Genomic DNA, 27,898 nt, shown 5'->3' on the forward strand with positions numbered 1-27,898 from the left:
GAACCGACTGTTCCAGTTTGTTTGAGAAGTGCTCTGCCCAGTGTTCTAAAACTCAGCCTCGGGATGTAGTTCATCACAAGACTCCAGAATTCTCCAGCTCTCCCTTTTTGCAGTAATTCAATGTGAGTGAGCACACACTTGGAGTATATGAGCCATGCAAGTGGTTTTAAGCAGGGATAAAGCTGGGATCATCCCCCCTTTCCATCCTACGACACAATCATTTTTTATTTCGTTTTGCTCGGCACTGCCAGCAATTAAAGCTCCCATAGTATGAAACGTTTTCATCAAGGAAAGCATTAAAAATACCAGGCTGTCGGAGTGGGAAGTGGACCTATGCTTTACTGCAACTATTCTCTTCCTCCACTAGGGCATGGCACAGCAAATAGCATTCATTTCATGCCAGGGAAAAATAAGGTCAGCTTCAGCTTTAATCTTTATTAGAAGTCCAGTCCCTGTTGGAAGGTAATGAGTGGATGCACCCCATTTAGCTTAAAGTAACAGATCTATACAGAGTTGTTAATTTGTGGATAAATACGGGTTTTCTACTGTTGATGTTGCTTGATCTACACAAAGTGGTTATATTAATACTGAGGCATTATTAATCAATAGTTTGCTCTTTAAAAATACATCAGTAAGACTACCCAATTACCTTTAAGTATACATCAAAGGGCACAAAGCAATCTGACACACGCTCAAAGTCCATTAGAAGCCACCAGACATATTAATTAAAATTTTTAGTTACAATGAACCTTACAATGTAGCTTTAAAAAAATTCTGCTTTTGGCAACAAACAGTTCTGGCTAACTGAAAAACGGAAACTTGAAAATACATTTGAGGGCACAGAAAGGTCTGGGGAATTTCTGGGATAATGAGACCCAGGATGACTTCATTTTACTTGAGTCTGACATAAAAGAGACTTTCACTCAAGACTGAACCAGAAGGGAAGAAGTATCAGATGTGAAATTAAGCATCACCTAACTGGAAGTGGTATTTTGGTAGTACAGGTAAAATCTAATTTCACATTTTAAGATAACAAAATGAAATGGCAAAATTCACATAACACAGACCTTCCTATTCTCTGTTCTGCTGCATGGTTGAATATCATTGAACTTGATCATGAAGGTTGTGGCAAATACCCCCATGAATAATCCCATACTTCCTGGTCTCTGCCTATTCAGTTGGGGCTTAGAATTTGTACCAAGAGGTAACCTTTTGTTTTGTCAGCTAGCAACAGCAGGAAGCTGTATGTTCAAACTTCAGTTCTCATTGCTAACAGCCCAGACACATATGGTTCTTGTCTCTGAAGAGCTGCCTAACCAAACTGTTTTCCAGCCAGGTTCACAGTGGTCCAGCAACTTAAAGAACAAAACAAAGCAAAAACAAAAACAAAAGAGGCCAGGCACAGTGGCTCATGCCTCTGATCCCAGCTACTGGAAAGGCTATAGGTAGGAGGATTGTAGTCCAAGGCTAGCCCAGGGCAAAAACTAAATAACCAAAGCAACAAGCAAAAAAGGGCTGGGGGCATGGATCAAGTGGTAGAACACCTGCCTAGCAAGGGGCAAAGCCCTGAGTTCAAACCCCAGTACTGCCTAAACCGAATGAAAACAAACAAAAAAGGGACAGAGGCCCAGTCAGGTGACCAGTGCACCTCCTCCTTACCCCTTCGGTTCATCTGCTTAATTATGCGTTGCCAGGAGACAGAGCATAGCTCTGATTAGGATGCAGTCATGTGAATTACAGTACTGTGAAGACCTGGATGTCCCTAGAAGGACTTGCATTCATAGGACTGACTCCCTTACCTCTGACATTTCTTAACCATGCTACTTTGCTTGCAAGCGGCATCCTTATCCCATCAAAAAATGGTAGCCCAAAGGAGAACATGCAACCCCCAGTTAAACTACCTGCCACTCATTTGGGAATACACTTTCTTCCTGCCACCTTTGTGTCTGTCTCTGGGCCACTGTCCTGCATGAACGATCCACTGAGAATTGTGTGAGGTGTAACTGATTGTCATTCAACACAAGTGGAATCTTTAGGTGAGCATTAGTCACTGTTTGAGACATGTTCACTTCAAGTGGAAGCAGTCAATTATGGACTGGAGGTTTTATGACTACATTATTACCACCATACTATTAGGTTTTCAGCAGTAGCATTCTGTTTGATCGATCTGTGGCAGGACATTGATGGATAGCTTTGTTCTTCAACTCTCAAAATATGGGACTTCTATACTTTATGTGTTTACAGACACACTAATCTCGTGTGGATACCTTTCTCCCTCTTCAATGTTCGGTTCTTGTAGGGCACAGTGATTCCTCTCCTTTCCAGACTGTGTAGGGCTTGTAATCACATTTCTAATTTCTTTTCTGTTCTCTCTCAAATGCAGAAGAATTCCTGAGTTATTGACACTTTAAGGAAGTCTTCACCACACAAAGAAGAGCTCTCATTGGTGTCAAGAAATAGATTTAGACATTTGCTCTTTTTTCCTTTGTTCTAACATGCAGTCACCAACGTAGAAATACATGACCAACTTAAGGTATATGTTAGATTTCTGAAGCTTTGGCTCTGTATTATGATGCTATTTCATCCATCTTTCCTAAAACCACATTTAATGATTTTTTTATAAATGGATTCCTAAGCCAAATCTGTGAACTGCATAAACCTCAACCTTTATTAATTCAGCCATCACTAAATATGATCCTACTTATATTGAATAGGACTTTTCATGTGAGATACTTGTAGAAGAGTCTAAGGGATGGATTTCATTTCAGCTAAAACTAGTAGCTATTGCCATGGTGGAGCAAGCCTGTAATCCCAGCTATTTGGACAGCAGAGATTGGGAGTATTGTGGTTTGAGGCCAGCCTGGGTAAAAAGTTAGTTAGACTCCTGTCTCAGCCAACAAGCTGGGCACAACAGTGTGCACCTGTCATCCCAGCTATGCCAGAGGCTCACAATCTGCTGCTGGCCCTGGGCAAAAGCATGAGGCCCTATCCAAACTACAACTAAAGCAAAAAAGGGTTGGGGTCATGACTGAAGTGGTAGAGTGCTTGCCTAGCAAGGTGAGGCTCTGAGTTCAAACCCTAGTACTAAGGAGAGAGAGAGAGAGAGATTCTTGAAAGGCTAACTAGGTCCCTTGAAATGTTAGCGTCCTTCCTGAGTCACACCAGTCCCCACTTCCACCTTTGTGCTAGTACCGTAGGAACCACATTGTGCCTTATCTTCCACCTTCTCAGCTCTCCTGGGTTGGTTCATTAGCTACTGCCACCAGGAGAAGACTGATCTTTCCTGGTAATGGAAGCAGCTCTAGACACATTAGGGGGAAATTCTCAGGGCCATTCATTATTCATTTTTTAAGGCCAAAGGGTAAAAGGCTAATTAGTACCTGTGTTTGGCAATATTGTGATAGGAATGGGAAATCACAGAGATCTGGCTTCTTACAATTCTTTTAAGATTTGTATGTGTCTTAAAACAAGATATCTTGCAACACCCAGCCTTGTGCATTAGAGCAGGGACAGGGACCCAGGCTGTACTACAGAGAGAGATCCACTGCAGCTTTTCATCCTGCTATTCCTTCCTCACGGAAGGCCAGCACAGCTAGCCATTCTGAAGCCAGTGTTCTTTACTTCTCATGCCTGAGTGACCCTGTACCTCTGGTGTATCCCAGGGTGCTTCATGTAGCATTAGCAGCTGGTCTGAACCCAGGCTGTTGTGCTAAATGCCACCCTGATCTCTCTAGGCATAAAGCTGATGGAATCATTGTGAACTCGACACTTGCATTCAGCTTCAGCCTTGCCCAGGGTTAAATGTAACTATTCAAGTGGGCATTTCTCACAAAACCTAGCTGTGTGCAAGCCCTAGGCTCCATTAGGAAAGGCACACTGTGAAGCTTGAAGGAGTTTTCAGTGGGACACATGCAGTTTCCTAAATGATACCTGCTTGAGACTGAGCAAACAGCTAGATGGGAATAGGAATATCAGCTTCTGGGTGCTAGGGTGGCTCTCATTTAGCATGGGGTTCTTAACTTATGTAGAGTGCATGTAATCAGGTACACAGCAGCTGACACACGTGTGTGAGAAGCTGAGGAAATTACATATCGGAAACAGCCTGCCTCCATAGATTCACAGTATCCCAGGGACAAGAGCCAAGTGGGAGAGCCACCCCCAAGGAAAAGTAGCTTGGTGCCCACCACCAAGAGGCTATAGTTGTATTTGCTGTGCAATTCCTGCAGGAGACAGAGCCACAGATTTTGTTGCAGAGGTGAAGTCTCTTGACTAAGGTCTTGACTAAGGAATTTTAATATAAATATTCCAGGGTTTAAACTTGATACTTAAGCTAACTGGTATACTTCATCAAATGAGGACCTAACAGGAATTATACCAGGGCTCAGAGGATAAATATGTGAATGCATTTGGAACCAATTTAAAGACTGAAACAAAATGAGTATCCACGTTTGGTCAGTGCTAGTAGGAGTTATGTGAGTCTGTTTACATAAAACAAAAATAATTATCTGCACTATACCAGGTGACCTAAGAGTCCACAATGAAATCAAATCTTACTAACCCACTGAACATGAAAAACCTGGAATGCAACAAAACATCTTGAAAAATATGTACATACAATCCAGACTTCATATATCTGAGCAGTTCATGGCCAGTCCTTCCACATCTTCTGGAACGCAGTGAAGTTACTTTAGACTTCTTGCCTAACAAGTGACTCTTCCTCCCAATCTTGCCATGGCTTCAGGCTACCCATGCCCTAAAAATGCAAAGTCCTGCCATCATTATTCCTGCAGCTTTTGTTTATCTTCCCAAAAGAAACAATTGAAGTGTAGCAGATGAGTGATGGTTTCAGGGCTGTGGTGAAGGTAAAAGCCACTGCAGGTGGAGAGGCTTAATGGTGTATTAATTGGGAAGCAGGTGAAGGCAAATAGGTAGCACAGCAGGTATGTAAATAGGCTTGTGGGAGGAAAGGCATTGAATTTTATGCTCTTTAACTAAAAATAAAGACCTGATATTTAGCTTATCTTTGCTGAAATCCTCACTGTGAGGGCCCTGACAACCACAGACTTGATCAATGATTCATTATTATCTCAGCATCATCTCGGCTACTTAATAGGATCTTCAGCCTCTTCCTTCGTCATTGTTTCAGTGGATTTCTTACCTTTAGAATGCAAGTGTTTTCTTCTGTGTGCATCAGAGACCAGGACAATTTGTAAAAGTTGTGCAGTCTGAGTGACCTTCGGGCCTCTGCCCACCTGCTGGTCACATCCTTTTGCTCCAGCCAGTTGGAGGAACACAGGAGGTATACACTATGATTGTAGCTAGGGAATCCAACCACGAATGTACACATTCAAGTGACTGTTCGACTGCCAGGTAACCCCCTAGAGAAGCCAGTTATTCTAGGACTGTCTTTGGTTCAACACCTTTTTGGGAGAGCCACTTCAGGGCATTTATTTAGAAGTGATTTATTAGTCAGTCACCTATAGGAAGAAATCCTTACACGTATCCAGCACTTATTTTTTCTACCCCTAGGCATTGCCGACATCATTGCCTACTTTATTCAACACTCTTAGTGCTAAATAACGTCTGGCTTTTAAAACACAACCTCAGTGCAGAGACTCAGTGTGGCTTAGGGTATTTCAAAGAACATGCCTCAGGCTCCCAGGAAAGAGTTCCATGAAATATTTGGAATACTGGCAGCTTCCTTGGGATAAGTGTGCAGCATGACCCACACTTAGGCATTCCTAAATTTGAGTATGCTAATTTAAAAGTGCTTGCATATTATAAGGATAGCTTTTTGTTTAATAGTAACTTTGGAAATTATTAAAAACCAACTGCTCCATATTTCTCTTCCAGTTAGTCCTCTCTATGGCAGTGTGTTGGTGGGAAGTAAGGGAGGACATGGGTTCTTCATCATTTGCCTGGTCCACATTTGTTGTGTCCCCTGGGAAGAAGCAGCCCCTGTTTTGAAGATATTGCTCAGTTTCTTACCATTGAAATCGCTAAATATCAGTAGAGTGAGTGTAGGCTAAGTATTAGTGGAGCGATGCTTTGTACTCCATGAAATGAATTAGGTTTACATTATCATGCAGATCTTTTCCTGTGGTTGAAGTACTCATTAATTTTACTGCTAATGAGATGTTAGCAATTAAATACCTTTAATTAATGAAAATTAGACAAAAAGCAAGGGCTACTCTCTGTGTCTTCATAAAAATAGGGAAAATATTTGTAGACTTCCTTGTGCATTTCATCTGTAGAAGGACCACAAATCTCAGCTACTTTTCTGGTCCAGAGAAAGTCACTAAAAGATTTCACTTGTAGGAAATGAAAGCAGTAGGCATGGGTAGATGTTATAAAAATTATCCGAGATTGGAAAAAAAAATCCCCATCACTGACAGCCAGTCCTACATGTAATAGCGAATTTCATGGTTGAGGATGCAACAGGATTGAGTACAATTAATAGTTCTGTAGCCGTCGTTGAGTTCTAGGGTAGGCCCTGAGCACATAATTAGATTATTAAAAATGGCCTGTCTTCGGCCCACGATTACTAAATTGAAATCCAATTATGCTTTTATGATTTTGCTGAAAAATATTTAGCTGTTTTGCTTGAGTCCTTCTAGAAGATCATTTCCTCTTTGCATCAGCATTTGCACATGTCACAATCCATTTTCCAAACAAATCTGACCTCAATTATCTCGGAATCAATCTTACATTAGATAAAATATATTTTAATGAGTGTTTTTATGTCTAATATCATAATTGTGCCTCTCCATACTTGAGGAATTAAAAGATAGCAATAGAAGTCTTGGCAAAAAAAAATCTTTTTAATGGGAGGCATGCATATTTTAGAAATAACTAAATTGTGCCATCTTAATAGTTGGAAAGGCATTATGCTCAAATACATGCCTGAGTGAGTGGTATAAGACAGAGTTGGTGCAGTTTGCAGTAATTGGCGTTGGAACTGTAATAAAGCAGTTGTTTGCAAAGAGATGGGCTTAGAAATTTCATGCACTCCAGCAGTGTGGATTTAAATGCTAAGTTAAATATTTATGAACCCAGGATTTTTATAATTGATCATTGTATGATTTATACAGTATAATTATAATTAGGTTGAAAGAGATTTTATAAAGCCAGTTTCCTGGTAGCCAAAGCCATTAAATAACGCTAAGCTGCCAAAACAAAAATTAGGTGGGAACTCAGCCACCAAGTTCTAAGTGCTTGTCGCCACATCCAACACACAGTGGGGCTCTGCACCTTACTAGGCACATCACCGAGAGCCACAGTTCCTGCATCTCCCGTTATCATTTTTCATGCCTTTGTTTCAAACTTAGTTGAACATAAACAAATAGAAAACTTCATGGATCCAATGTATAGCAAAAGGAAAGGTGGAGGAGGTTGGAAAGGTTAATTAAAAATGTAATGATCCCATTTGCTGAGACAGCACTATTAATCATTGTGCAGCAGTAAGCATGGGACTTGCCCACCACTTTTAGGAGACATCTAATTTTTTTAAGGTTTGGAGGCAGCAGGGTTGGGGATGCAAGCAGGTGACAGTATGTACATTAAGGAAGGGGAAGTCTAACCAATGAGGCCATCTCTTGACTTGTGGTTTATGTTGGGAACTGTCTTTACCAGACAAAAAGAATTATTTCCAGGTTCATAGACATTCAAAATAATTCCACTGCTGTCAACCTCAGAGGAAACTTGGGTATGGCTTCAGGCTTAATGTAGTAGTGTAAGGTATGAAAAAACAGGACTATGAGGAAATTCATCATCGTGTAATACAATAGTTCTGAAACAGTGTATGAATGACAAAATGGACCAACACGTGCATTTTAAATGTAATTTTTAGCACCCCCTCAGATGGAAAGGGTGAAGCTCTTGAAGGATTGATTACCAGGGTCACAACCTATATGAACAGATTAGCCATCTGATCCATGCTGCTATCAGATGAGACTATCAACATGAGCTTCCAGAAAAGCTTGCCTCCCCCTGGGAAGATCCTAGAACCTTTTGTCCACTTTTTTACTTGCTGGGATAACACATTAGAGGGAGACTATTAGAAGAAGAACAGTAGTTATGTTAACATGGTAATTAATCAAGTCAGAAAGAAAGGGAACAAGTTGTGAATTCAGTTCTGCTGCCCTAAAAGAAAGGCAGAAAGATACCCAGAAACTGGCCATCCTTTGTGAACTGTGCTCTCGCACTGTGAGTTTCTGTTTAATACAATGCATCAAATGCAGATTTTAATATACGTACTGCTAGATTCCACTTGTAATCTATAGAAATGGGTTGCTACTTGCTTACATCTCTGTTTCATCCTGAATCATTTCAACTGGTTAGCTGGCACTGGCGTTTGCCAATAATGGTGGCATTTTCTAAGTGTAAATAACGAAGGGTGCTGGCCACAGTGATAGGCTTTTTGATTTGGGACAGTGTGAGGATTGTGTTTGGGAGGAAGGCGGTCCCTTGCTCCAGAGGATTTTAGAATATGAATGCTTCTCCCAGTGTATAATTTATCCCTGACAGCTCCATGTCTCGCAGTACAGCCTTTGCATTTGCTGTGCCTGCAGGTCAGGGTTGAAATCACCGGTCTGTGTAATTTCTGGAGCCCCAAAACAGCTGAGAGGTCAGGGCCTTTAAGTGCAAAGAATCTCTTGCTGGGATTTTATTGTTCCTGGTCATTATTTTATCGAAATAGTTGAGGTTATAATCAGAATAGGCAAATTATATCAAGCCGAAGAATCTTAAGGATTAAAAAGACCTTATATGTTTCATCTCACAAATGGGAAACCAAGCCCCACATAGGCAGCGCTGAGTTATACAAAGACGCTTAGGTGATTGGACCACGTCTAACCCCAAATCCATGACTCCTTATCTATTGCAGCACCTGGCCCTTTGTCTTCCCTGTTTTGGGATCTGGTCCTCCGGTTGTGACGATTATTATCCCTCTCTTGTCCAAGAAATCAAGAAAGAAATCCCACTGTGATAGATCCCAGCTAGAAAGGCCTACAATGCTGATTGAGAAAGCAATCTGTAACCTGCAAAGTAATGACATGGCTATGTTGAAGTTTGAAATGAAAAGCTGGTTAAATGGCGTTCTCTATAATACAGTGTGGGCCCACACTGCAGAGGAACATTAGCTGAACACAACCCACTCGCATATGCCCTGCCCCCTACCAAAGGATTTCTAGTAAACAGCCTTCATTTCTGAGAACATTCCCATTCAGAAACCATCTTCAGACACTCTAGCAAGTTAAAGAATGAATAACAGCTGATGGAAGGAGAGATTAGAGGTGGAGGGGAGGGGGAGCAGTGTTGTAATGCTGAGCTCTAAAATGAGCTGTGGAGAGGAGGGCACCGAAAGTTATGGTAAAGCTGTTCCGAAGCCTTCCCACACAGGCGACAAGGCGCTGTGCCCAGATCGTAAAACACAGGCGTGCTCCTGCTCCTGCTCCTCTGTGTAGTGTGAGCTGATGGAGAGTGGGGTGCGACTCTGCTGGTGTAAATCCAATTGTACCCTCCCTGTGCTCTGCAGTCATAGCAGTAGCATTTTTGTGCAGGGGGGGACCCGTTTCATAGGTATGGGGGATCAATCTTCTTACCAGGCAGAAACTCAGCACTTGTTTATACGTCCTGTGATTTCGGGACTTTATTTTAAACACAGAGCCCAAGGGAGAGTTGGAGGTGGGTTTGTGAGGGGTAGGTCGGATGGTAAAAGGGAGGGAGTGGCTGAGAATCATTTCCATATAGTGTACATAACTGTGCATGTGAAACCTGTTTTAAAAGGGTAACAACGAAGTATACATGAGTCTACTTTCTTCCAGTGTTTTATTGTGAACATTTACAAACATGCAGAATCGTGGAAGATATACTTAAGTGTCCCCAGCACCCACATTCTACCACTGACATTTGAATGTAGTTGTTTTAGGAGCAAACATCTATCCATCCCTCTAAATTTTTTTAAATGAAAATATCTGCACACCTCCCTTAAATACGTCAGCACGCAGATCATTAACCAGTGTTCACTATTTGTCTAGTTCTTTTCTTTTGGAGTTAGTGTTTATATGTGTACAAACCTTAAGTGTGTCATTCTCTGAGTTTTGCCCTAAACCGGACAACCAACGTCTCTGTCAAGGTACAGGTCATTGCTATCACCCCAGAAAGTTACCTCTTAGTCCTTCCCAACCAGTTCTCACTCCTGTTGTCTAGTAGGAATTCTTCTTTCATCATAATTTAGTTTTGCCTATTCTAAAACTTTGTTAAGTACATAATCATACCATGTATACTTTTTTGCAAAAAGCTTTTATTTTTTCCACTCAGCATAATTTTGTGAATCATCTTTTCTGTTGCACATATTGATAACTGATCTGTTCTCATTTCTGAGTAGTATTCCATTGTGGGAATGGGGCTAGTGATGTGGATAAAGTGGTAGAGCACCTGCCTAGCAATGTGAAGCCCTGAGTTCAAATCCCAGTACCACCAAAAAAAAAAAAAAAGACATTGTGTGTATGGACTACAGTTTGTGAAGCCATTTTCCTATTGAGGGATGCATGAACTGTTACCAATTTTAGGTTGTTATCAATATACTTTAATGATATTCTTACACAAGTCTCTTTGTGGATATAGGTTCTTTTTTTTTTTTTCTTAGATTGAACACCTAAATTACAATCGCTGGATCTCAGGAAAGGTGGTCTAGTATTATAAGAAGTTCCTAATGTTTTTCTGAAGTAGGTGGACCCTTTTCTACTCCCACTAACAAGACATGAGACTTCTAGGACCTCCACATTTTTTTGTGCAACATTTGTTATCAGTCTTTAATTTTAACCATTGCTGCTGGTGAGTGATATATCTTATTGTGACTTTATTTTGCATTTCCCCCATAACTAATGATGCTGAATAGTTCTCATGTGCTTAATAGCATTTATATGTTTAAATACTTGGCCTGTTTTATAATGGAGGTGTTTTCTTTTTTATTGTTGAGTTTTAAGCATTCTTAATTCATTTTAGATGCCAGTCCTTTGATTAATGCTTTGTGAACATTTACTCATGTCAGTGACTTCTCTATACATATTCTTACCAGTGTTTTTTCCTGTGCAGAAGTGTTGTGATGAACTCTTACTTTCTTACTTACCATTTCTTCCTTTTACATCTTTTTTTTTTCCAGTGCTAGGTCACGAGCCTAGGGCCCTGCACACTTTTATTACATTCTGTTGTACTGTCTAAGAAATGTTTGCCTACTTTCAAGATTATCTTTTGCTTCTTCTAAAAGCTTTCTTTTTAAGTCTGGAGTCATCTTGTATCATTTTTTGTGCAAGGTGTGAAGTAGAGGTACAGGTTTTGCCTTTGTTTTCCATTGCTAGCACGTTATTCTAGCACCATTTGCTGAAAAGACTTTTTTCTCCCATTGAATTTCTTCAGTGTCATTGTCAAAAATGAATGACTATTCATATTTGGCATGGGTACAGTTATGAGTTCTGTCTTCTGTTCCAATTTGTTTATGCCTATGTAATCCCACACTCTTGATTACTCTGGATTTATTGAAAATCTTGAAGTCCAGTTAGTGTAAGTTCTTCCTCTGTTATTCAAATTGCTTTGACTATGGTGGGTCCTTTTTATTTCCATATAAAGTTTAGAATCTGCTTGCGAATCCCAAAACATTAGGACTTGGAGATAATTGGCATAAGAAAAATATTGAGTCTTCTTATTCATGAACATTGTATATTTTTCCATTTATTAGGTCTTTTTAATTTTTACCATCAATGCTTTTTAGTTTTCAGTGTAGAGTTCTTACATGCGTTTTGTAAAATTCATTTTTAGTGATTTTTTTATTATTTGTTATTATTGTGAATGAAATTATATTTCTTAATTTTTTTCAGCTAACATAAAAGTGATGAGTATGTTAATTAGCTTGGTTTAATCATTGCGCAATATCAAATATATATTAGAACATCACATTGTACCCCATAAATATATGTAATTACTTTGTCCGATCAAAAATAAAATTGTAAACTCAAAGAAAGTGAAATTGAGTCTTTATATTAACTTTATATCTTTGGATAAAAAAATCCTGTATTTATTCTAGTAGGTTTTTTTGTGGGTGCTTTAGTGTATCCCAAGTCATCTGCAAGTAGAGATGTCTTCCATTCTAATCTTTATATATTTTATGTCTTTCTACTGCTTTATTGCAAAGGCTAGGACCTTCAGTACACTATTGACTCTAAATGATTATAATGGGCATCCTTTTTTCCTGATGTTAGAGGAAGACAGTCAGTATTACACAATGAGATGTGACTTTTTTAGCTGTAGATCTTTCACAGCTGCTTGAGGAAATTTTTTTCTATTCTATTTGCTGAGCACTTTTTATGATGAGTGTTGAAATTTGTTGACTACTTTTACTGAAATGGTCATATGGCTTTTCTCTTATGTTCTGCTAAGGTGGTGAATTACATTGATTTAAAATTTTTAAACCAATCTTGGATTCTTGAGATAAGCCCTAATTGCTCATAAGGCATTGTCCTCTTAACCTATTGTTAAATACAATTTACTAAAATTTGAAAAATATTTTTCTATCTGTGTTTGTAAGCAGCATTCATTAGCCTGTTATTTTCTTCTTTTGTTTTGTTTTGTTTTGTGTTTGGGTAATGCTGGATTTATTTATCATGTTGAGAAGGATCATAAGAACATTTTGTGTCAGTGAGAGTCCAAAGCAAAAAGAAAGTCACATTGACCTGTGAGCTGGAAATGAGTGAATTGGTTCTGCCCTTCTGATTGTGCCAGGTTCTGGAATTTGGGACAGGCTCTGAAATAATGGTAAGAAGATGGTATCTGGTGAGGGTTATATATGTATGCAAACAGAATCAACAGAAGCTAACCCATATGCCCCACTAAATGAAGTTAACTTTGAACAATTAGTTCAAAGTTTAGACATAAAATGGTTTACTGTTTCTACTTTGTAGAAAGCTTCTCTTTTAAAATACTGCTTTTCTTTTTTTGATAACATTGAGAAGAAAAGCTTAATTAATAGCTTATATAATTTTAACAACATTAAAAAGGCAACCACATTATAACAACAAGATACACACTAGGCCAAATTTATAAACTTCTGTATTATTGCATGGACTACTTTTAGAGAAAAAGAAATTTCCTATATGTCATGTGTTGACCTTTATTATTTTATTATAATTTTATTTTAAATTTGTAAACATAAAAAGCTCTTATTCTTCATTTTTTCTTAACTATAAAAGCAACACATACAAATTAAACAATTAACAAACAAAACTTTGAAATCAATGGAATCAAAGATAAAAGCATGAATTTAGTATAAGAGATGACATTGTTTTGCTGAAACTAAATCAGTGCTTACCCTCTGAATGGAGCACTAGGTGTCAGCACGATTCATTTGAGTTTAGCCAGCCTGTGTTACCGGGTGCCATGCAATGACTTCATCCTTTGGCCATTTTTCTCCATGTGAACTTCCATGAACTATTTGCTCATATATCACTGGCTACATCCCTTGCATGTTAACCCACCTTGACACCTTTGTTATTTTCTTTCTAGCTAGACATTACAAAGTGCCATTCATTGGACAGTAATTCAGATGTAAGTGCAGATAATAAAATCTTGTACTGACCAATACCTAGCTATCTAGCCTTAAAGGCCTAATCCAGATGATCTGGAATATGGTCTATTAGTTTATTTTGACTATCATCAAAAATGCATAATTTAGAAATCTAGAGAACTGTAGACCTTCAAGAACGTAAGTCACTGTCCCTGGACCCAATGGCACAGCAGTAGAAGTCTCAAAAGAGCAGAAGGCTAGAAGTGCCATCAAGGCCCGGCGGCGCTGGTGACCATGTGAGGGCACATGGTGGCTCTTTCCCTCATGGAGTCCTGGGGAGCCTGAGTGTGGACCAGAGAAGCTGGCTTGGGAAACTCTTGATGGACAGACAGCGCCAGTTACACCTGTTAAACCTGCAGAGCTGCATGAGCAGCTGCTGGCCTGCACAGCTCACTAGGCTAGAGATCTTGTTACTGGCTTCCACACCGAGTGTGCTGGATTCAGATGTCATAAACAGAAATATGAACTGGGGCTCAATAAAGTGTATCTCATGCTGCCAGAGTATAGTGTTGTACTTTCAGATTGCCAGGGAGCAGGTTCTTAAAGTAAGTTATCCATGTTCAGTGGATGAGGGATAGATTTTCTTTCCCTGAAATGTTGGGGTTTGCCCTTTTTTTTTTAATTTCATTAGAATATTTAACATGTGACCTGTCCTCCTATCAGACTTTTAAGTCTGTAATACAGTGTTGCTAACTATAGGCAGGAAGTTGGACAGCAGAGCTCCAGAAATGAGTCAACTTGGAAGTGAGACTTTATTCTCTTTCAATAGTAACTCTCCATCCCCCCAGCCCAGCATTCTGCCTCTATGAGTTTGAGTATTTCAGATTGTTCGTATGAGTTTCCTCTCATGTCTTTCTGTGACTGGCTTATTACACTCAGCCTACTGTCTTCATGGTTCATCCATGTTGTCATGGATCTCGGGATTTCTTTCTTTTTTAAGGCAGAATAATATTCCATGTGCCATTTACACCCAGCCTACCTGGACTCTCCCTCTCTTGTCAGTTCTCTAACCTGTTGTGATTTCTCAACTGCCTTTGTCCACTGGGGATACATAAAAAGAATGAAAAAGAGTCATAGAATCCATGGAGGAGCTGGGCCTGAGCAATAACTTGCTAGGGTGTCTAATTCCACAGTTGTGTGGGGCCTCTCTGCAGACTTCCTGCCCTCTCCACAAGGTCCCTGGCACATCTTCCACAGGCCGTCTTATCTGTTGGCTCTGGAAGGGCTTTTATCATTTCCTTCTGCCTGCAGAAATACCTCTGTGTGATTCCTGAGCTTAATTCCTCTTATGTATTCACTGGTAACTTTGCCCATTGAATGTTGCCCTGGCCAGAACATCCAGCCACCCAGTGGACCCCAGCACCTCCACGGTCTCATCCAGACCACACAGGGGCAGTCCTGCAGCAAATGGCACTGATTTTCCTGGCAGCATGGGCACAGAGGGCACAGAAGCAGCATATGCTGTGTGAGGTTCCTAAGGCCTATGGTTTATAAGCCCATTGAAATGTTGTCCAAAATCCTAGCTGAAGTTTCCTAATCGGAAACTTCAATAGTCATAGAGCTGACATTTTGTGTGTACTGAGTTAAGTGGTAATTGAGGTTTGCAAATTTTTATGTGATTTATTCTGGTTTCCTTCCAATGGCCTATGAGCTGAAACTTAAATACAGCTTCGTCATAGTTGCTTCTTCCTGTTTAGAGAGGCTGGCATAATATTTTGTCTTCTGGGCTCAAATAACCATGTAATTACTCTGTAATCATATAGTAATTAGCATGTACTATATGCATTTATTACATAATTATATTCCTGGAGGATTGCATGGCAGTTATACTTGCATTCAGCATATCATTTTTTATAGTGTATCATGAACAAGTATATAATTTGTTGCTTTTTTTTTTTTATCCTAATTTCAGTTTACTGAGCAAGAGCTGGAGACATGCTCCTGGTGCCTTGTTTGCTGGTAGCTGGGCAGGTGCCTGAATTCTTCTGGCCTCGCTCCATAACTCCTACTTACACACCTAAGGCAGTCCCAGGGGCTTCTGTGTTGCTGTGGATTCCTAGCGTTTACACCCCTAACACCTTCCTTGTCACAAGTCATTACGTTATTAGCTTCAAAATTCCTTCAGTTCTAGAGCTGCCAGCATGGCCCAGTGAACGGCAAGGGCTCAGTGAACACAGAGTTAGGTGTGAGTAGCCCAAAGCCAGCACTGTGTTCATGCCTGTCTTCTCTGCTTTGCAGTGGAGCACATTCCCAAAGGGAACAACTGCCTAGACGCAGCCAAGGCCTGCAACCTGGATGACACCTGCAAGAAGTACAGATCTGCATACATCACCCCATGCACCACCAGCATGTCCAACGAAGTCTGCAACCGCCGCAAGTGCCACAAGGCCCTCCGGCAGTTCTTCGATAAGGTCCCAGCCAAGCACAGCTACGGGATGCTCTTCTGTTCCTGCCGGGACATCGCCTGCACCGAGCGGCGGCGACAGACCATTGTGCCTGTGTGCTCCTATGAAGAGCGGGAGAAGCCCAACTGCTTGAATTTGCAGGACTCCTGCAAAACGAATTACATCTGCAGGTAAGTGTGCTGGCAGCATGGTGGTGATTAATGAGGTTCAGGAGGAGCCTTGGCAGCCACTCCAGCTCCCAGGCTCCAGTTTTCTGTGCTGCTCCCAGGCCAGCGAGTGAGGCCAGGACCTCTGATTGGATTAGAGAGAATCTGACATCTGCTTCTAAAACATAACTTTTTTTTGACAGTACTTTGATTTGAACTCAGAGCCTTGTACTTGCTAGCAAGTGTTCTACTACTTGAGCCACACCCTATCCTCTTTTTGGTCTTTTTAGTTATTTTCTGGCCTCGTACCACTGTTCTATCTCTGCCTCCCACATAGCTGGTACCACAGCCCTGCACCACCAAGCCTGATTTATTTCTTTGAGATAGGATCTTCTTGATACCTTTTTTTTTGGCCTGGGCTGGCGTCAAAGTGCAGTTCTCCACCTCTGCCTCCCATGTAGCTGGAACCACCACCCCAGGCCCCTAAAATCTGACTTTTCATAACTGTTCAGGCTCTATTTCTGGGAATGGTCCCATCTTTACCTGGAGAATATTTTGACAGCTGCTGAAATTGGCAAAATCCCACTGCATGTCCTGAGCACCTCTCAGGTGACAGTGTCACCTGGGTGAGGTAAGCTTGCAGGCATGAGCCCACACCTCAAGTCCTGAGAGGCCTGCCAAGGGTCAAGCAATTCGGAAGAGGAGTTATGGCCAGAGATCTGGAGGCTCTTAGCATTCAGGGACAGAAAACTAGAAGTGACCTGTCAGTGGGAGTTAGCTCTGTCCAGTCTTAGGGGACAACTTTGCAAACACCCAGCTTTGTTCTGGGCCATTGTGTGACTATGGAGAACCACATCTTCCAGCTTAGCTTTTTTCCAGACCTCAGCCTTCATCAGAAACCTTGCTGAGCCCAAACACTGTTGAAAACTTGGCACTTCCTTTTCTGTATTGGCCATTTATTGATTTATTTTTAATGTTTGAAGAAGTTCACGAACAGTTTCTCTGTGTGGAAAATAAAAATGGAATATAGAGTAGGGTAGAGTGAGAAGAGAGAGTACTCCTTCACTGTGCCCTGCTCCTGCTCACCCCAGGCCTCAGGCGACCACTGTTGACAGCTTGATGTATGTCCTTCCAGAACTTAGGGTTGAATTCAGTCGCTGATGGAAGCCAGTAGATTTTGACAAGCAGAGATTGAGTCTTTGCAGGCTGAAGCTATACTGGTGACTCATTCAGAAGAGCAGCCTCAGTCCTGGACTGGAGATTGAGGCAGGGCATTGGATTGGACAAAACCTTGTTCTCAGGGTAGGTTCTAGGAGTCTTCATCGCCATCTCTGACAGCATCGTATGTACTCAGTAAGTGTTAGGCAGGTACACGAGTAGGAGAAGTGTTACTCAGTGCATGTTGTGCTTGCTTTCTTGTAGATTCCCCATTTCTAAAGAGCAGAGAGCAGAAAAAAAAAATGCCCAATACATTGAGGATTCTGGTTAGCTCAGTTTCTGACCAATTTGCTTTGTTCTGGTAGAATGGGGTTCCATTCTTTAGAAAAACTCTCATGGTGACCAAAAAAAGTGGAAGTTTTCATTATCTGGATAACCTTCTCATGCTGAAGATTTTCTGAGAGTAATGTCACTCCTCCTGTTTCCGTAAGTTGCTGTATGTATAAGCATGATGTTTTTCAGGTGAAAAGCATCACAGTTTTCATGCTGGGAGGAGTCAGGTGTTCCTGAAGGGTAACTCCAAGAACTCTTCTTTATTTCCAAGGCATTGGTCCACTGGGGCCCTCCTGACTATGAGTTAAGAGCAGAGATGGGTGTTCTGAAAGTATCCTTATGATAGGACAGGACCCCAAGGAGCCAGTGACCTGAGAAGCCAGTCAGACAGAGTGTCTAAGATCCCCCTACCAAAGGTGAATGCAGCCAAGGAGTAGAACAGGGAGAAGCTGTGAGAGCTGAGATGGGAAAGAGCAAGGATGCTGAAGATCTCAAATTCCAAACCCAAATTCCTGGAGCCTGTTACCCTTTGAGTAGAAGAGCTCTCCCACTCTGTGAGCAGGACTGTGTTCCTAGGATCTTACTTGGCTTAAAGCTGAACAGCATCTCCCTAAGATGCTATCCTGTACTCTGCTGAATTCAAGGCTGGAGGCCTGAGCTTTTGAACGTTGTTAGAGAAGGAAGGCTATGGAGGGCAGACTGGAGCAGTGGCTCAACTCTGCCCATTGAGCAATGACCAGAAAGTAGGAGAGATGCGGAGCCTTCTCCTCTCTCAAGTGTGTCTTATGCATGAAGTCCAGAGAAGGCCTGGTACCCTCCTGCATGAGTCAAAAGCCCATCCTGAGCAGTTAATTTGCATTCCTTGGCCTGCTCTTCTAAAAAGAAAACCCATGGAAGGTTACTGTGAATTCCTTGTATCGTACTGCTTTCCTCCTTACCCAGTAAGAATAGTTGGGAGTTCAGGGACTTGGAGAGATCAGGGGGAGGTGGCAGGAGGAACCTACAGATTACAGGAAGGTTTGACTGCTGGGTGCTCATACTGACTTGGTAGAACAGTTTCCAGAAAGTGTTAGAGACACCCTCTAACACACACACGCACACACAGTAGCAGGGAATAGAGTCTGCTGATGGGGCAAAAGTGTACAATGGGCATAGTACAGCCCTTGCCTAATCACTGAGTTTCTTAATCAAACCAAGGTTGGGATGGAATGGATGATAGCCTTTGTGCAGTGGGTGAAGGCTCCCAGGACTAGGTTGTACCTTGAGGAAGTGTTTGTAATACAGTCACATTTCTGGCTCTAGGCAGAACTCAAAGGCTATTTGAGAATCTAGAGTTAGGCTACCCAGGGGCCCTACCAAGGGAAATTTGTTTCAGTATGATTGATGGGTTTTATACCTTGTCTTGAGTCTTTCCTGGAAAGCTGAATCAGGGACTTCCCCTGATTACCTGGTGTTACCCATTGTTAAGTTATTTAGCCCATAATTTCTTTCCAGAGCTTGGACTTATTACCCATGGTTACCTTCTTCCTGTCCAATGTGGTAAATGTAATTTGAGCTCCTGGATTGGTGAGGGGTGTTTTCTTTCCTCACATTTTGTTAATCTTGTCTTTAATTTTAGGACTTTTATTCCAACCCTTCTTGATTCAACTCAAGGAGGCAGTTGTACACCTACCTAGGGCAGCATCTGGCTATAGATTTCCTGTTAGGATCCCTCTCACCCTAACCCTCTCCCCAACAAGAAGAGATGTTAAAGGAAAAACATTGCATCCTAAACACCACACTCTTGCAAAGCTCACACTTTCAAATGCTCCATTTTCATTTAAACACCAGTGCCTATCAAAGAGCTGCTCAAACTCATCAAAACTTCCCTGAAAGGAAAATTTTCCTACTTACGGCCTTCAGGTTTCTTTCCCCAGGGTCCCATCAGGCTTCTGCACAAAACCCGACTCTCTTCTTCTGCTTGCGCCTTCAAACAGATGAACAACAACTTGAGCTTTTTCCTTTTGACTTTGTTTTCCTTTTCCCTTTTAGGGAAGCCGACAGGTTTTTTTCCTCTTGGGGTGCTGGGGGAAGGCGAGAGCTTGACTGTTTTGGCCGCCAAGCTTGTCTCCAGCAAAGCACACACAGAGGTGTTATTAGAAAGCTGTGATGAAGTTTAAAAACGTCACAGTACTCTCCTGGAGCACAGAACCTCCCCTACCAGCTTTTCTCGGGTTGTTTTCCTTACTGCCTCAAAGGATGTCAGTAATGAGTTTGGCCAAAAGGAAGCATATCCCTTTATTCCTCATGTAAATGGTTTTATATGCAAAAACTTCTATCTTGCCTTTTTTTCTCCCAAACTGTGATATCCAGCATAAGCTCAGCACTTGAGTGCTGACTCAGAATGCCACAAATTTCTTCCCATTTCTTTTATTTTTCTAATTAATCACTGAGTTGTCTCTGTTATTCTTTATGACCAGGTGGCCTAGCATCTTTTCCTCCCTTGACCTTGCTCCTCTGCTTTCATCTAAGAATCACAGAGTCATAGTTCAACCCCATTCTGTTTCCAATGCCAAGCACAAAGGGAGCCTGAGGCTCAGGATGCCTTGCAGCTTTAGCTGCTCCCACACACTGTCCCTGTTGAGAACAGCACTGCACATGCTTGGTGGCTGGGTGGCTGTGGTGTCTTAGTCATTCTGCACATGCAGCAGAGACTGTACATCCTTGGGCACCAGAGTAACAGATCCTAGTGCTTACTTATATATGCAGCCATTGTTTTCCTAAGCTTAACATTTCTCCCTTGTGGGCTGGGTCCTAAGGTGCTACATCTAGAGCCACTTGTCCACCTTGGACAGTAGCCCAGGCTCTCCCTTTCCTGGCATGCTGCTAGGGGAAATCCAGTGTTGCATTTGCATTCAGCAGTACTAGGTCAAAGATAGCTTGTTTCTTCTAGAAAGATTCTAGTAATGATGAATGAATGGAAGAAGTCAGGGCCCTAGGCCCTCTGTCCCCAACCAAGGCTTTTGTGGCCTGCCAGAGAGACCTCCTCCTCAGGGTGCCTAGCTATTTTTTTCTATAGTCTTCAAATTTGGTGCCTTGATCAAGTCACCAAGTATATTTTTCTTCCTTGTCCCAGAGACTCAGGATCCTACAATTATATCTTGGAAGCCTGGGGGATTTTTAGCAGAATCAGGAAGGTGTCTCTTGGTACAGTTCATGCAACTTCTAAACTTCTATCCCCAGCAGCACCATGTTGGTCACACTGGGGGTGTCCCTGTTATATGTAAACGAGATCTATTATTGCTCATTTGTCAGCTGGGGCAATTGGGGAAACACAAACAGTGCAGTAAATTTGTACTCCAGTGGCTTTATTTAGTCTAATAATGGTACTGCACCTTTAAAAGTTGCAAAATGTGTTTCCTGAGCCTCGAAGCAGACCCATTTTTCACAGTAAACTGTGGATCTTAGAGATCAAGGACATCCTCCATTCCGTGGGCTTAAATTCATGAGTCAAAAACTGGATTCTACATCGCTATATCTGGGCTTGTCTTGACATGTGCCAAGTACAGGATAAAATGGCTCCAAGGATAATTAATGCCTAAAAGTAGATGGGTAGATTAATTTGGCACTTAATTTTATTTTACACTGATTCATTCATAAATGGAAATCAGCAATTAGACAATGCAAACTTTTGAACCATGGAAAGAAAAGGTTCAGGAATATGAGAAAATACAAGTAAAACATTTTCCAGTTCATTTGAGCAGTTTTCATTGAGAATGATTACACTGGTGTCTGTAGCAAAGCATTTGGAGTACAGAGTGGCTTGTTTTCAATGTGCCTCACCTGTGACAGCTGCCTGCCCACCCTGTGTGCATTAGCAGCCAGGAGGACTCCTACGTACATGTGTGCACAGGATTCATCAAGACTTGGAGAGATAACTGGGGAGGTCCTTTGACATCTGCTGTCGCTTCTTTGACTCTATCAGGGGTGGAAAGTATTCTTCTTCCTCAATCTTCAGGGCTTCCACCCCCAGCCTGTACCCTATGAAGTGTGGCCATTCAGCACTACTCAGCAATTAAAAGTTCTATCTGCTCTGCTTGCTGGGGTAACCTGAGTCAGCTACAGCCTGCTCCACCTTGTCACCTTGTATCTCTCTTTATCTCTCCTTTGGCAGAAGCCAGTGCAAAGCCATTTGTCTGTTCCTGCTGGAGCCTGTCACTAAAAACACCCGACTAGATTTACTCTGCATTCTCTTCCTTACCAGCCAGCCCTTCCCGCGCCTGCCCAAGATCAGGATCTTTACGTTATTTTCCTCCCCCCTTCCTCCATCTGCCCACATTCTGTCAGTCGCTTTTGCCACTCTTAGCCTGGAGATAGAAAGAATCAGGGACTCCTTTTCTTTATATTTACATATTATGTTGATTTTTGGATCCATGTGGACAGATGCAGTCTTGCCACAGAGTTCTCTTTCCCCATTTTTGAGTAGGAAAATGTAGCAGTGGAGGGGGTAAATTCAAGTATGATACGTTTGATGCATTGTAAGAACCTTTGTAAATGCTGCATTGTACCCCCACCCAGCACAACAATAATAAAGAAAGAAAGAAAGAAAAGAAAAGAAAAAAGAATGCGATGAATTGGATCTGCCAGAAGCCCAAAGAGCCCATGTTTCTTTGGGAGAAGGGGTGTCAGACTGGAACACCTTAGAAGCTGCGTTCAGATCAGGGCTTGGTGGCTGAGAAGCAGGAAAAGTGAGTCAGGAAGGTAACTCAATTTGTAGAGGTGGGGTGGGGACTAGGGGACAGTTCAGGAAAAGGAGAAAACCAAGTATGATAAAAGCAAGGCATTTGGGACTTCCAGTGCCATGCTAAAGTGTTTGATTTTATTCATCAAAGATCTAAAGAGCATCAGAGGAACCAGGGTGGGAGCAGGGTCTAGAGAGGACTGGGGCCATTCAGCAGATTCTTGGGGTGGACTAAATGAGAAATAGAGTCAGAGAGAACAAGACAAGAATTGGTAAGTATGGTAATTGGAATTGGAAATATGGTAAGTGCCATGGAAAGTGCTTCCTAAATGTTTTCTCAGTGAGTAAATGAATGAATGAATTTAAAACATGAATGGTTTTCAGAGAAGAGTCTGGTATATGGGGGTAGATTTTAGACTCTGCCACATAAAGTTGTTGTTGAAGAGATATGGTGGGATTTGTTGCCCGGGAATAATAGGTGAGAGGAGAAATAGATCAAAGACCTGGAAACCCAGGCTTATGGGGAAAGGGTCTGAAGAGGCTTTAGAGAGGTAGGAAGTTAAAGAACAAAGCAAAGACCTTGGCAAAGCTGAGGGGGGGACATTCTGGAGAAGCAAAGGAAGGTGGCAACCAGTATCATTCAGGGGAGGAGAACTCAAAGAGACACTGGATTTAACCCGTAGAAAGTCTATCTCTCCATCTGTACTTCCATCCATTTGTGGCTCTCTCTCTGTATCCATCCATTTGTCCTTCCATCTGTTCATCTCTTTATTCCTCCATCCATCTATCCATTCACCCCTCCAGCTGGCCTATACTTACTGTGCCAGGAATAAAGACCTGTATCTCATCCACAGTGCAGAGAAGAAGGCAGGTATACACACTGCAGCAGGGTATGATAGTCTCTGATCAAGAAGGTACAAAGTGCTTTGGGAGAATAAAGGTGAGAACAGCCAACTCCGTAAGACTTCCTGGAGAAGCGGATATGTGAGGTAGGCCGAAGGATGAGTGCTGTGGAAAAGAGCAGCGTGGTAGTCACAGGACAGAAGGCTAGGGCTGTGCTGTGTAGGCAAAAGGAAGTGAATCCACAACCCACCCCTGAGTGTTGGTAAGGAGCAACACTGGGCTATGTACCTCACTGACACAATCTCTAGTTAGCCAGCCCTCCTGTAAGGGGACAGCCAGTGGAGGGGCTGGCCCAAGGGCACCCAGCTTCCCGGTAGGTGAGTTGGGAATCAGCCCAGACTTGCTAATGCGGAAACCTGGTTTTTATCACTAGTTCCAAATGATTGTCCTTCATGACAAGAATACAATGTTCTTACACTGTTCTGTCTTCCCACCTTTAGTTCCAGACAGGTAGAATGATGATCCTAGCCAGCCCCTGAGCCCAGACACTCTTTATGGCTGAGTAAGTAAGACAGCAGCAGTTTTGAAGACCGTTTTCACAGAGAGTTAGGCCATAGTGTCCATCAGAGCCTCTTAGCATCATTTAAAAAATAAAAAAGCTTCTCAGGTAATACATGCTCATTAAGTTCCTATTTTATCTAATTTCTTCTTGAGCACTCATTGCTTATTATAGAGTGGGTGCTCTGTGACAGCTTGCTGAATTTGAAAGAGTTTCTACAAATAGGAAAAAACACCCTCCCAGTCCACACTGATTTTTAAATTATTATTATTAACTCACTATTTACTCCAGGCACACTTACTGAGCCCAATCTATGTGACAGCCAAGGTCCTAGGCATATAAGTCACATGGCTATCTCCCAAGCACTCAGGCTCATCCTTAACTCCCTGCTGTATTGTCATTTGAGTTCAGAGTCCTCAACCCTCACCTACCCAAAGGCAGTGGACATCAGGGACCTGGCCATGCATCTCACAGGAGAGACTGATTCTTTCCTGTCACAGAGTGACATCAGCTCTAAATAATCCATGGTTATGTCCCAAACTGGGGTCATGCAGGTGTTTGCCTTCCTACTTTCTCCCAGCCCTGTGGTCATTTCATTCATCACAGGGAAAACTCCCATTTTGTAGATCACACCTTAATACTTTGCTGGGAACGTTGTGTGAACTTGAGGTAAGACCTCAAGATCATTCCTGGTAGTGCTGAAGAAGGGTGGGTATGGGACTTACAGGGGGTCTCTGGATCCCTAGACTTCCTTTCACCTTGTCTAAGATTGGAGGCAGCTGAGAGAGATCCTGGTTGATCCCTTCAGCTGCTCCACGGAGTTCTTTCCTCTTTAAAGGAGACCCTTTTCTTTTTGCTGTTTCCTGTACTAGTGACAATGAAGTTCACAGGTATAGAAAGCCAGCTTTACATTCCCTCAAGCTCAGACCTAAGCCAGCTAGACAGATTTCACGCTCTTGTCCCTCCCTAATAAAGGGGAATGGGTTGCTTCCCTTTCCCTCAGCCTCTTTTCAAAGCTGTTTCATCCACTGAGCAAGGAATGGTGGGCAAACGAATGGGGAAAAGGGAAACCTCCCGCATTCCTAAGGGCCTGTCCCCATTCGGACCAGAAACCTGCAGGGCCTGAAAGTGTCCCAAGAGGCTGGCGTGATACCCAGTAAACTGAGGCTGTGCTGGCGCCCCAGGCAGACACTATTTTGTTTCTGATCATGCACAATTTGTACACAATAGCACTTACAGTCCATAACCCAGAGCAGTCGCATTTTTTACCTGGAAATTGTCCTGTCAGGTACCCGTGGCTGTCATGCATTTGAGAAGGAAATCATGTCCTGTTTAGTTAACATTCATTGACTTGAGGAGGACCTTTGGTTGGCAGAAGTAGGCCATCATGGGCTCTTCTTGCCCTGTAGACCTAGCTGTGGAATTCTGCCTGTGCCCTTCTCAATGCTGCTGGAAGTTGGGAATGGGGTGTCATCTCTTACCCCACCCCTCACCCCACTCCCAGGCCAGTGCAGGCCCGTGTCTCACAGACAGGCTCCCCACCTGACCCCTGCATTACCACAAGTTAGGTACCCTGCAGGCACATTGGCATTTACATTTCTACAGGCATTTCCACCTCAGTGAATGGGAAATCACTCTGTAATTTCCAAAGGTAATTAATTATGCAGAAAATTTTGCATCCAAGGAAAACAAGAATTTAAAAGAACTATCAGTGTGGAAAGTCCCACAGCGTGCAAGAGTCTTGGGATTTCTTTTCTCTTCCACAGTTGCTGTCAGTGGATGGGTTTGTGAGTGAGGTAGACTTGGGCTTGCATCTGGGTTATGACACCAACAACTTGAAACCTAAGTTTCCCTTCTGTGAATGGAGCTACAAGACCATGTGAGAGTTAAATGAATCAAGAGCAACAAGCAGGTAGCTGCCACTGAACACAGAAAACTCTCCATACTATGTCATTTTTTTCTTCAAGTTTTTAATCAAAGAAAATGAAGAGAGATGTAAGATTCCAAGTATATTTTGCCCCAACCGCAAAGACCTTTAAAGTAGAATCTGTGCATGTGGGGGTGGGGGAGAAATTTCTTACTCCTTCACACTTATGTACCCACAGCATTGTGCAGCATGCAAAAATGCCAACATTGTTTCCTGAAGCTGTATTGCTAAGCTTCATACATCACTCTCTTTTCAGTGTTTGTGCCACCACGGAAAATTGGGGGGTTGAGGAAGGAGCAGTGCAAGTCCAGAGGTGTTTGGAGCATGTATCATCTCAAGAATGTCTCTGTGCAGAATATATAATTATTGACACAAAGCTGCACAGTGAGATGTGAACAGAGCTGGCCGTAAGACTGTTGGGCGTGGAGTGGTGAGACTCACTATTGTTAAGAATGAATAGGCAGTGGGAGACGACCGGCAGCCTTGTGGGCACGTGCTGCCCTGAGTGACCCTGAGAAACCTCAAAGAAGAGGCTCTCAGAGGTGCTGGGTGAGTCAGTGATGTGAGGGATCCAGCAAAGTGCAGTCACTGATTCAGGGACCCTGAATCTGATGCTTCTGTGCTATGAATCATCCCATCAGCCCGTTAGGAAGCCAGCCACAACCGGGGGCAGAGTGGCTTCTCATAGAGGACTCAGAAGCTCAGAATCTGAGTCCTAAGCATGTGGATGAGGGTGACCACGAGCAACATTTGTTTGACATTTACTATGTGCCAGGCATTGTGATGAGCACTTTACAGCAACCGGGAGTGGGAGTTGCCCTTATCTTCCCTGTTGCACAGTTGAGGAGGTGAGAATTTGAGTAGCTTCCACATCACCCAAGTGGTGCAGCTGGAACTTGAGCTCAGAGGGTCTGGTGGGCTGCAGAGCCTGTGTTCTTGAACACCAACTGCTCACTGCTGTGTGAACCGTGCTTGTCTTGTAAGCCACCCGTATGACTGCCAGAGACACTCAGGGTGAATGGAATTGAATACCGGAGGTGACTTTGTTTTTACTTTTTATTTATTTATTAAGTAAGGGGCCTTGCATCTTGTCAAGACAGAACTTAAGCACCTCTCAGCAAACATATTTCATTTTTTCCTTAAAACAGCAATTTTCACACTTTTTGCTCTCTAGACCCATTTGCACTCATGAAAATCACTGAGGATCCCAAAGGGTTTGTGTTTATATGGGTTAAGTCTATTGACGTTGACTGTATTAGATCAAAGCTGAAGGAATGTTTACATACCCGTTACTTCATTTAAAAATAACATCAAGAAATCCATTGTGTGTTACTGTAAATAACAGAACCTATTTTTTATTAGAAATATTTTCCAAACAAAACAATTTAGGGAAATGCATGGCATTATGCTTTTACAAATCTAGTGTCTAGCTAGAAGATGTCCTTTGATCTGCTTCTGCATTCAGTCTGTTGCCTTTTCCAAGTCATGGTCTCTGGAAAAATTCCATGGTGCTCTCCTGCGATAATGAAGAATTAAAGTTAATAAAGTCTTCCTATGACTAGAAAAAACAGCCCATGTTGATCCCCTATATAGCTGTACCACAGTGCATGCAGCTCACTTTGAGAAATGCCACACAGGATGGACCAGGATAGTCTTTGGCTGGGAAACTTTTGTGTGTGCATACCAGGGTTCCCAAGGTCTCTGAACCAAGACAGTATGGGTATGTGCCTGCCTTTTGCCCAGTCAGCTAGATGCAACAGGTCAGGACTGTGAGTTTGTCTGTGGGAGACAGCACTGGAGCTCTTTCAGGTAGAAATGGGTTGACTGATCAGAAAACCTCTAAGCTTCTGCCATCATCTGTCCTGTTGCCCTGGGGCTGCCTGGCAGGCTGTAGCACCTAGGTCTGCTTGATGTCTTGCTGGGAGAGATGTCTTCCTGACAGACTGCACCTTCATAGACAGCTCTCTCTTTTCTAGGATGCCCAGGGATTTCACCCTTGTTCTCAGCTCCACCAGGCTGTTGATTGTAAACTCTTTGTGTCCAGAGAGACTCAGTAGAGTTTTTCTCATGGGTGGGGATTTGGAGACTAAGGGAGTGGTGCCTCAAGTACGCTTCTGGTCCTGAATGCTGGCAGGACCCAGTCCCTCTTACACTCCCTTTTTGCAATTCCTGCCCTTCATCATGTACTA

General features: G+C 42.4%; 1 protein-coding gene across 2 annotated transcripts in view; it reads left to right on the forward strand.

Moving 5' to 3' along the window:
- The window catches only part of Gfra1 (GDNF family receptor alpha 1), a 194,500-nt gene that overhangs the window by 121,177 nt on the left and 45,425 nt on the right, over window positions 1-27,898 (forward strand). For both annotated transcript variants that reach the window (XM_074078231.1, XM_074078232.1), the window contains one exon: window positions 15,857-16,193. In XM_074078231.1, coding sequence (XP_073934332.1) covers window positions 15,857-16,193 — 337 coding nt within the window. The remainder of the gene's footprint in view (window positions 1-15,856; window positions 16,194-27,898) is intronic.

The sequence above is a fragment of the Castor canadensis genome, chromosome 7 (assembly GCF_047511655.1).
Source record: "Castor canadensis chromosome 7, mCasCan1.hap1v2, whole genome shotgun sequence".
In the NCBI taxonomy this organism is placed as follows: Eukaryota; Metazoa; Chordata; class Mammalia; order Rodentia; family Castoridae; genus Castor; species Castor canadensis.